Here is an 11,016-nt window from a genome sequence, read left to right on the forward strand (position 1 = left end):
ACTTATAGCGTTTTCCACTGGGAAAACTGGTGCAGCACTAGCGCCGTGCTACCCAATCAGCATACCATATTTAAAAAATATTTTTTAAATATAATATGCTGATTGGGTAGAACGGCGCTGGTGCTGCACCAGTTTTCCCAGTGGAAAACGCTATTAGTATAGGACTCTAGTATAAGTAAGTACAGTAGTTTCACTCCGGTACCTTTGATCTATGTGTCCTACAGTCAGTCATGTTGTTGATTGTGCGAGGCCTTTGTTTTCACTGCACACATCGACACCACAGTGACACACAGTGGGCGCATTCAGCAGAAAAGAGCGCTACTAGAGCGCTCGCTGTTATTGGTATATTCTTCCAGATTTAAAATTCTGATTGGATGATCTAGAAGAATACACCAATAACAGCGAGCGCTCTCGTAGCGCTCTTTTCTGCTGAATGCGCCCAGTGACACAGTATCCATACGTGACATCGACGCCATGATGAAAGTGGTGCGATTCGCGCAGCCATAAATTTTGGAGAGTGAGGGTGCAAACCCATGCAGCGGAATAGAGTCGCGGAACGAAAGTAGAACCAATCACGAGATTCTCTAGAAACATGGAATGCTCGTTATTGGGCTCATTCAGCAGAAAAGAGCGCTACGAGAGCGCTCGCTGTTATTGGTGTATTCTTCTAGATCATCCAATCAGAATTTTAAATCTGAAAGAATATACCAATAACAGCGAGCGCTCTAGTAGCGCTCTTTTCTGCTGAATGCGCCCATTGGTTCTGGGACTTCTACAATAAGCCGTAAGTCACAAATCATAAGTCATAAACTAGAAATGGATCAATCACAGTCGTCAATTTTTAGTTTCTTACTTCCGATTTATGACTTATGGCTTATTGTAGAAGGCCCATTTCTGCTCTCGTTCCGCTGTATGGGTTTGCATCCAGGCGGTCTATTCTGTACACGCTTACCGACAACTGTCGGGTTCGTTAAGTAGCAATAACCAATGAGATGGACTGTTCTAGGAGAAAAGTGCGATTCTTATTGGCTATCGCTACTTAACGACACCGACAGTTGTCGGTAAGCGTGTACAGAGGGCGGGTTCACACCTTGACGGAAAAACGGAAAGCGGAAAAGCAGTAGCCAATCAGGTAGTCGACTTTCTGTTTTTCAGACTCCCATTTAGTGAATTTATTTTTCAACCTGCGGCAACACTGGGCCAGACTCAGTATAGGGACTCTAGTATATGGGGGTTAGAAACATTACGGGAAAAAAAGATTGATTGCTACTAAACTCTTGCAGACTACGCGGGTCAACGCGGGTGTCCAGGAGTACTCGTACTGCACAAGCAAATAAATAAGTAGATATAAGTCGAGTAACTGTGATGACAGATTTATTTGACATTGCGAACCTAATCACGGCCGTCGGCGTGGACGGCGTGAAGATTAAACAGGAGCCCGGGCTTCCGGAGAAGTCGTCTAATCAGATTCTGACTGAGCTTTTTAGCACCTTTGACACACCTGATGACAGTATCGCGCTGCCGTTAAATAGCGCCCAGGTATGGAGTGACGACGTTGACAAGACTGCTAACAATAAATCGGATGAACTTCAAACGAAGAAGAAGATCAAAAAGAAAAATAAATACAAAGAGAAAAAACACAAGAAGAAGTCGAAACATGATTCCCCGGATAATAGTGATGCAGATGGTAACACAAAATGTACATTACATATTAGTTAGCACTCTGTAACGATATAATTGTTCTCTTTTTTTTCATACTAATCAGGTAGCAAAAGAAAGAAGAAACACAAGAAGAAATCCAAGCGAAGACATGAATCTGTTTCTAGCAAGTCATCGGACTTGGGTCATAGTAAGACCAAAATAGCAAAGATGGATAATGATAATGATTATGGAGACACCAAATATGATGATGCAAAATCACATTTTGAGGTATCAGACAAAATTAGTATGGATGACAAGGAAAAACCAGATATTCATGATTTAAAGAAAGATTCAGATTCAACTGATAAACTCTTAAATAATCTTGGTAGTCCTCAGTTACCACCTATATCAAAAAAGGATGATGAATTTGATGAACCAGTAATACCTAAACTTCTTGGTTTGTACTTTTTACAGTTGATAATATTTATAAATTGTTATTTAAATGTATATATAATATTAAGAGATATATAATCTGAATATAATTATATATACATATATATATATATAAGATTTAATTTTTTTTTCTAGTGAACTTATGGTTAGGCTTAACCTGATGTTTTATCTAATTGGATTTATCTATGATATCATGGATAAAACTCATTGTGAATGAAGCATGAGGTTAACCATCACTATTAGTTAACTAGATAATTTAATAATTTGTTTAATCAGATAATAGGTTTTTTCCAATTGTAGAATTATATTAGACTTTCATATATAATACATGACATAAGTTTTGTTTTAATTGCTGTAATCATCAATACAATATTACACATCCATACTTAGCTGAAGAGCTATTAGTTGGCTGTATAAGGGTGTGCTTTTTATGAACAATTATATGTTACTAACCATGGTAGCTGTACCTAATGTTGAATGGACTTTTTCTTTAAATTTAATATTGATGGAGAAAGCTACATTTAATCTAACTCTATCTCAAATGGATTAAAACCATATGTAATGTGTATATTTTGTTTTAATAGAGTCATGTACAATACTAAGTTGTGTGCATTCCTATATATGTTTGTGTTAAGATGTGTTAAATGATTGGAAAGAATCTAACAAAAAGTTAGCCTTAAAAATATATAATGTATATAAAAAAGAAGAAAACAAGTATAAATTAAATAATATCTTTCTATAAATAGAAAAAGCAAAGCAGCCTTCCCAAGGAAAAATATTGATAAAAGATCTGAAAAATAGCACTGTTTATAATGAAACAGTAAAAGCGATAGAAAATAAACAAAAGGCGAAAGCTGCTGGAATGGAAGATGGTGAGCTGTCTGACAGCAGCAGTGAGGATAACAATACTAACAGAACACCTACTTTGAGTCCTACTCCACCTCGAAATCGATCATCATCATTCAGCCCGAACAGAGATAAAATAAGAAATAAAATGTTCAGTCCAACAAAGGAATTGGTCACCTCAAAGACTGATCTTAGATTAGTTTTGAAAGAGAGGGAAAGAAAAAGGTTTAAATTTGTTTTAGATTAGTTTAGAGTAAATCATTATTTAAGTCTAGAGATTTTAACATGATTTAAATCTAAAAAATTGTTCTTGAAATAGATGGAAAGAAAAAGGATGTATTTGATTTATATGTAACGAATACAGAATAATGTAGAATTTTAATTGCAGAAGCAAGAGAGATAAGGATAGTCATTCACAAGACAGAAGATCAAGATCGCGAACGCGATATAACTCACGTAGCAGTAGAAGCGACAGAAGAGAAAAACAGAGGAGCAGGAGCAGAGAAAAGCGAGACTCTGACAGAAGTAGAGAAAAATACAGATACAGAAACCACATTGAAAATAAAGACAAATATACACGAGGTCGAAGTGTGAGCAGGGAGAGAAAGTTAATATTGCATTAAATTGTTAATACAACAATATTTATATATCAATCTCTTATTTATTAAATATTTTTTTATTAGGGAAAGAATAGAGATTAACAAGAAGAAACTTTTAGAAATCGCAAGAAAAAATGTTATAAGTATGATTAAACAAGGAACTCTATCAATAGCTCAACAAGATAAAGCTATCGCTGCTATACAAACCTGTGGGAAAACAGTGGACGAACTTACAGGTAATTTTTTTATGCACTAATTTTTGTACACTAATTTTATTAATAATTATATATATAATTTTTACGTAGAATGCGCGTGCGCACGCACGCATACACACACACACACACATCTCAGGGAATTGAAAGTTACTTTTTGAAAGTAACTTATTATAGAGTTTGTTATTGTTACTAAAAAAAAAAGTACCTTTTTTCGTTACTTTTTCACTACTTTTTAAAAAATTAGTCTAAAAATAGACTTTTGCAATGTATGTTTCTGTTTAAATATCAATAAAAATAACACACAATAATGATACTTATTTTTTAATTTTTTTTCTTAAAAACATAATTTTATAATTCTGAAACTTGTAAAATATGCAGCAAACTGAGATACTGATTCAATATATTATATAAATGTGAATACCAATGAAACTGTCCAATCATGTGCTAATTAACGATAAAAGTAACTACAAAATTCGTTACCATTACCAAAGAAATGTAACTATGTTACAGATATATAGTTATCAAAAAAAGAAATCTGAAGTTATCTAAAAAGTAACTTATAACTGTAACTTTGTTACTAGTAACGAGTTACTTTCATTCCCTGATGTACATGTGCGTGCGTGTGTAATGTATAAAATTGTGATTTCAGATTTTTGTAAATCGTTATCTAAGTCTGAAGCATTAGGCGAATTATCTAGTATCTCTTCTGAAGGAGAAGAAAGTGAGTCTGAGAAGGGATTTCATCATCCTTTTCTTTTAAAAGAAAGACCCAGTTCTATTATAATGAATATTAAGGTTGGCATATAAATTACTTTATATTGTTCATAAATCTTAAGTTTTATTATATTCTTATGCGATATAAATATTAAAGTTTAAAGCAAATTTTATTTCTCCCTTTCAGGATGCAAAACAGTTACCAACAAAAACGTTCCAAGAAAAAACAGCTGAAACGTCAAATCAATTGCGATTGCAGTTTCCTGTCTCCAGTGGACAACATCATAGAAAAAGCGGTAGAAACTTTTACGATATAATTAATACGAATACGAAGCTTATAACAGTTAGCTTGGATCTTTAATTGCTTGTATATAATTTTGCGTGAGTTTATATACTAATATACGTAGTTTCCCCAAACTGCGCGCCGAACAATCGTCGATCTTGAAACGCAACTCAAATAATCTGAAAATACTAAATCTGGAAATAATTCTTATTGCGAAAAATTTTACCTCGGGTGGGAGTCGAACCTGGATACCTTGCTTAATTTAATTTGTGATAGTATCGCGGTATTTTATATCTAAGCAACTAAAAATCCAAGCTAAACTATTATAAGCTTCGTATTTGTATTAGTTATGTTCTTACATTAACGGTCTTTAGTTTTTTTTTTTAATATTCTTTATTTACGCGCCTGAAAGAAAGCGTTTATCACTTCACATATATATCAGTTATTGCGAGGAATATTACTAAGGCCTCGGTAGTCTAATTGGCTAGGATACTTACGTGCAAAGCAAGGTATCCAGGTTTGACTCCCGGCCGAGATAATATTTTTCACAATAAGAATTATTATTTTCAGATTTTATAATATAGTTTCATCGATATAAAATGCCAAAAGAGCATCAATTAATTATTAAATGTTAATCAATTTAATTCGTGGTAGTACTGCGGTAGTTTATTAGAGTTGCGTTTCAAGGCCGACAATCGTTCGGCGCGCAATTTAGAAAGACTACATATATCAGTATATAAATTCATGTGAAATTATATATAAGCAACACTAAGATTAGCTAGACTGTTGTAGGCTTCATATTAGTTATGTTCATACATTAACGGTCTTTAGTATTGAATATTGTTTTACGATATAATTCGTAATTTTATTCTAATGCACTCATATGGTACAATATTTGTCTTCAGAAAACGAATGGGTACCTGTTACGTCAAAGAAGCCAGAACCAAAAAAGATATTTGTACCAGCTAGTACAAATGCACCGTTGGCTATAACGCTACCACCTCCTGTGCAACCGGTGCAAACCGTTTTTCCAACAACAACGGAGGTAAAATAAAAAAAATATGCATATGTTGTAAAATTATATAGTTAATTAATTGTATGGCCGATTAGTGAAAATGTTCCAATTGTGATTGTAGACCGTGGATATTGGCTCCATAGTATCTGAGAGATTAGCAGCTATAAGAAAATTAAGGGAAAATCCAAATGATATAAACGCTTTGAATGCAATGCAACGGGCACAAAATGAGGTAAAAGAAGCGATATAGATTATTATAAAATAACATGGTGCGCGCACGCACACATGAATTTATTTATAAAAATAATTATTAATCACACACACGCATATACACAGGTTCAACAGATTTATCTAAATGTAAAATATAGTGCTTATAAGAGCCAACACAGGATATATATGTGTGAAATAAAATATATTTATAAAATAAAACTTATACGTTTTTTCAATGACAAGATGCACAACGGAAACTTAGGTCTTCTTATTTGAAACATTATGACATTAATTTTATCAAATTGATGTAATAATGTTTATAAGATAGGACACAATCTTCACTAATTACGACGTAACAAAATAATGTTACAAATTTTTTATATTTAAGTTTTTTTATGTACTGAAGATAATCCAAATCCAGAGTCAAAACGTATACATTTTATTTTATTTTATAAATATATTTTATTTCACACATTGATACCCTGTGTTGGCTCTTATAGGAATTATATTTTACATTTTGAATCTATTTATGTTTTTATAGATGAAAACTTGGGCTGAAAGTAAGCAGATACCAGGTCAGTTTACTGGTAGTACAGGAGTTAAAGTACTTACACCTGCAGAATTGTCTTCAGGTTATCAAGCCTGGGCACGTAAGGTAAAGTTATTAATGCATATTTTATTCCACTCTGATTTCATAAAATTCATCTTTGAATCAACTAAATCAAAGCTCTCGATGCACAATACATTTTCAAATCAAACGTAAATTATTATTTTATATATCTATATATACATAAAACAATTTGTTTAATTTTATTTGTTTTATATATACATATATAAAATAAGTTTTTTGTAGTGTGTATTTGTGTGTGAGTGTGTGTGTGTGTGTGCGCGCGCGCATACATACACACTACAAAAAACTTATTTTTATAATCACATGTTTAAATTTCAAAATACAGCATAATTAAAATTCTCATTAAGAGAACATTATTTTATATACAATATGTGAAATGCATCTTAACACATCCATTATAATTCCTTTCTTTTTCTGTCTCTTAAATTTTTTAATTTCTGTCTCTTATTAAACAATGAAACAAATTTAACATATCTTGTAATAAAATCATATTCTGTGTTAAGCTAAGATTCCATGTATGCGGTGAGCAGCGGTAAACGCATGCGGTGACCAATCAGGAGCCAGGCGCATGCCGCATCCGGCAGGAGTACGGCATGCGCCTGGGTTCTGATTGGTCACCGCATGCGTTTGCCGCTGCTCACCGCATACATGGAGTCTTAGCTTTATAATATTGAGTCATTTAAGATTTTTGACCTGTCATTGATTCAGTAAATACACTATTGACATACTGAATTGCCTGTAACAAATTTTCGGGCACGGTCTCTACTAGAATCGATAAAAAGTTAACATTGATATTAGTAGAGACTGTGTTGTAGGCACAGACTATTTCTTATTTAGGAATGGATTCTGTGCCTGCATGGACACAGGAGCATTATTATTTCTATAAAAATTAAATTTTGAAATTTTAAAAGTTTTGATTTTAAATCTTAATAATATGAGTTAATTTTATTTTGAGAACAAATTTTATTATAAGAGCACAATACGAAAAATAAATTAGACTTTGATATGTATATTAATCTAAAATTTCTAATTAAATTATAATACATTAATCTAAAACACTATATATATATATACACATATATAAAACTGAGATAATAAGCTCTTGTGAGATTATTGCTAATTATCATCAGCTTCCTAGGATTTCATCAGAAGCCGATATATTGTTTTTTATTCATAAAGCTGGGATATTTAGCATTAGTCTGCATCCACCTGAGGGTTTGTTACAGGCATATAGCTACATCAGAGAAAAAAACAACTTCGGCAGCCTGATGCAGAGATTATTATTTATTCGGTATGTATCTGTTTGGTAAGTATTTTTATGCAAGTTGTATAACAAATTCGCGTAATTATATCTTCAAATTTTTCAACATTATGCACACACATACCTCACACGCACACAAAGAGAAAGAGAGAGGTTTTTTCAGATTATAACAAAAAAAAAATCGAATATATTTGTCTTATTGATGAGTTTATTTACTTGAATTGTATCATCTAATTATTTAATATACATGGTTCTTTTAGTAATTATTTATTGATTCCAAAAAATAAAACATTAAACAAATCAAAGATTATAAAAATTTAATACTATATCCGCGCAATACAACTCTACATAGGTTCATTATTTCTTCTAATTCAACAAATTGTTTAGGACCAATTAGTATCGGCACAGCCTCTGTCAGGTGGGATGGGTATGGCATTACTCCAGAAGATGGGTTGGCGTCCTGGTGAGGGCCTAGGAAAGAATAAAGAAGGGGCCTTGGAACCGTTGCAACTGGAGGTAAAATTAGACAAGAAAGGACTAATTTCCGAACAGGATATCATTCAAAAAGTTAGCAAAACTGCAAAGCCTATGGTGCCAATTACCAAAACATTGGAAGGTATATCAATCTAAACTATATTGCGAACACATAGATACATAAATGTGTGTGCGTATGTGTATATACATGTATATATATTTAGTTAAAATGAAATCAAACTGATTATCCACATTTATTTTGTTCTAGGCAAACATCCGGTATCACTTTTAGGGGAATATTGCACAAAAAAGAAACTCGGAATACCAATTTATGAGTTATGTTTTGAATCTGGACCAGACCACAGGAAAAATTTTCTCTTCAAAGTGAGCAATATTGCTATAAATAGGTGTCTCTTAAATAACGCCTACTAATCATATAATGCTATTCCTGATAAATAACCGAATAAAAAAATCCTTTATTATTTTGCAATTTTCGCAATAGTTAGATATTATTATAATTTCTAAAAATTGCCGAATAAACAGATAAAATAAGTGCACAACATAATTTTAAGATATTTTTCAGTGTTCTTTGTGAAATATTTTGAAGATGTTTCTTAAAGATATCTTATAGTTGTTTCGAAAGTTGCGTTGATTTTAGATATTTTGCTTATCGGGTAACTAAAAAAAAATTGCGAGAATTGAGAGATGATAAAGGACTCGAATCAGTTTTTTATTACTTTGTGTGTGCGCATGTGTGCTTGCGTACGTGCATGCATGCGTTCGTGTGTGTATAAAGGTTCTAACAATAAGTATATAATATATTTATATATAAATATATCTTTTTATTATAGGTAAAAGTAAATGGCATTGAATATAAGCCGAGTGTTGCGAGTTCGAACAAAAAACAGGCAAAGGCAGAAGCAGCGCAAATATGTCTACAGAACTTAGGCTTGCTGCCTTCTTAATCGCATGCACTGATATAAGCTCGTGAAGAGCTTATCATGCTGTCTTATGTAATGGTACTCTTCAATTTTTCACAGAAAAATAAAATGTGATACAAATGACCAATTCATGAAGATGTGTTAACAAATGCGAAAAGTAAAGTGATTGATATTGCCAAATTCTTATAATTATCCATTAAAGTTAGTTTAAAGTAGTGCTATATAATACACAAGATGTGTACACAACTACATATACCAATGTTTATTTCTAGTAGCAAAAAAACGTGAATTATGCTATTAGAAAATTCATTGGTAGCTTGAAGAATTAAATATTGAGGTATACTTTTGTCGGCCTTAGAACTCTTGTCTAACATATCTTTGCATCTTTTATTTATTGTAAATACTATGCAATAGAAAAAGAAGAGTTTGAATTCTCAAAAGAACTAATAGTATCATTTTAAATAAAAGCTTAATTTATGTAATTTTTTACATACATTTATTCTCAATCTTTTTCTCTTTTTTCAAACATTTTTTTTTTGAAGTTATTGGGAGCTTTTTAACAAGAGACACAGATAACATTGATAAGATAAATCGTTACATCCTTGTTGTTCACAAATGTTAACAAGAATGAATGATTGCTTGTTGGAAAGCTTCCATTTTCTACATGCAAAAATCAAAATAGAGAGTTCATTATCTTCTCTCGACGTGCATCTCTAAGGAATATAATATGAAAAATATATATATCTATAATTTAAACAGCACTAGTTTTATTCAATTAGTAGGAACAGAACAATGTGAGATAATAAAGTTATTTTTAACATTTTATTTAATGTAAAAATACAAATACAAATAAATTTTAATAGTATTCATAAGTAAACATATCCTCTAATTTACTTATAAATACATTAAAATAATATAAGTAAATTATATCATTTAATAGTAGCATGCTTAGCCATAGTTTTACTACTATATAATTCTTATTTTGTAATCGTTCTTTGTTGCAATCAATTTTTATGCGAAATGTAATATACCGTTTCATTATTTTATTGAATAGTGCAGTAGCACATCGATCACATCAGGGGCTGCGCAGAATAAAAGGAACAGAGAACAGAGAATAAAGCGGGGAGCACAGACTTTTGCATAACGCATAAACCATATACATAAAGAATTTGATTAGTCCATTGACTCATGCATAAGAAAATGGACCAATGAAATTCCTTATGCACATGCTTTATGCGTTATGCAAAAGTCTGTGCTCCCCGCTTAAGAATTTCAACCTATCAGAAATCATGTACTATGGAATACACACTGTTTATTCCATAGTACATGATTTCTGATAGGTTGAAATTCTTATTCTCTGTTCCTTTTATTTTGCGTAGCCCCTCACGTTTTTGGTTATGTACGACGACGCCATGTTTTGTCGAACTAGACCAAAGAACTAGACCTTGGCCAGACTCTTAGTATAGGGACTCTAGTCTGGAATAGAGCTGTCCTTCAATGTTGTCTTCAACTTCTCACGTATGAACGCTCCGTCTATCTAAGGGTCTGAGCACAAGCACTGCCGGGTAATTATACAGAATCACTGCCTCACCTTAAAAATCGATCAAATTAGGCTTATTCGATGCGTTTTTGCATGAAACGAAAGAATCTGGCAGAAAAAAGTGTCGCTCTGCCCTACGAACCGAGATATTTAACGTTAAAGTTGACGACTATTTAGGTTAGGAAATCTGTCA

At 32.3% G+C, this 11,016-nt stretch overlaps 1 protein-coding gene across 3 annotated transcripts; it reads left to right on the forward strand.

Annotated features, from left to right (window-relative positions):
* The first annotated feature begins 1,226 nt into the window (after positions 1 to 1,226).
* On the forward strand, positions 1,227 to 9,424 carry LOC108778499 (Son RNA binding protein). 3 transcript variants are annotated; one of them, XM_018545704.1, is made up of 13 exons: positions 1,227 to 1,687; positions 1,766 to 2,098; positions 2,841 to 3,165; positions 3,329 to 3,547; positions 3,624 to 3,775; positions 4,404 to 4,549; positions 4,656 to 4,764; positions 5,657 to 5,796; positions 5,888 to 5,998; positions 6,518 to 6,631; positions 8,256 to 8,484; positions 8,611 to 8,726; positions 9,194 to 9,424. In XM_018545704.1, exons 1-13 carry the CDS (start codon positions 1,366 to 1,368, stop codon positions 9,305 to 9,307), a joined length of 2,430 nt encoding a protein of 809 aa, XP_018401206.1. In that variant the 5' UTR covers positions 1,227 to 1,365; the 3' UTR covers positions 9,308 to 9,424. The 3 variants fall into 3 exon arrangements, with proteins under 3 accessions (XP_018401206.1, XP_018401207.1, XP_018401208.1); XM_018545705.1 differs by lacking the exons at positions 8,611 to 8,726; positions 9,194 to 9,424 and adding an exon at positions 7,834 to 7,913 and having other exon boundaries at positions 8,256 to 8,326; XM_018545706.1 differs by lacking the exons at positions 8,611 to 8,726; positions 9,194 to 9,424 and adding an exon at positions 7,834 to 7,898 and having other exon boundaries at positions 8,256 to 8,303.
* Positions 9,425 to 11,016: the final 1,592 nt, after the last annotated feature.

Source organism: Cyphomyrmex costatus, unplaced genomic scaffold, assembly GCF_001594065.2.
Source record: "Cyphomyrmex costatus isolate MS0001 unplaced genomic scaffold, Ccosl1.0 scaffold50, whole genome shotgun sequence".
Taxonomy (NCBI): Eukaryota; Metazoa; Arthropoda; class Insecta; order Hymenoptera; family Formicidae; genus Cyphomyrmex; species Cyphomyrmex costatus.

Bases quoted from the DNA above. Each gene is read 5' to 3' on its own strand.
- LOC108778499 (XM_018545704.1), top strand. From the start codon at position 1,366: ATGACAGATTTATTTGACATTGCGAACCTAATCACGGCCGTCGGCGTG. The intron at 6,632-8,255 runs GTAAAGTTATTA...CAAATTGTTTAG, and splicing joins ATCAAGCCTGGGCACGTAAG to GACCAATTAGTATCGGCACA. The intron at 8,727-9,193 runs GTGAGCAATATT...TTTTTATTATAG, and splicing joins GGAAAAATTTTCTCTTCAAA to GTAAAAGTAAATGGCATTGA.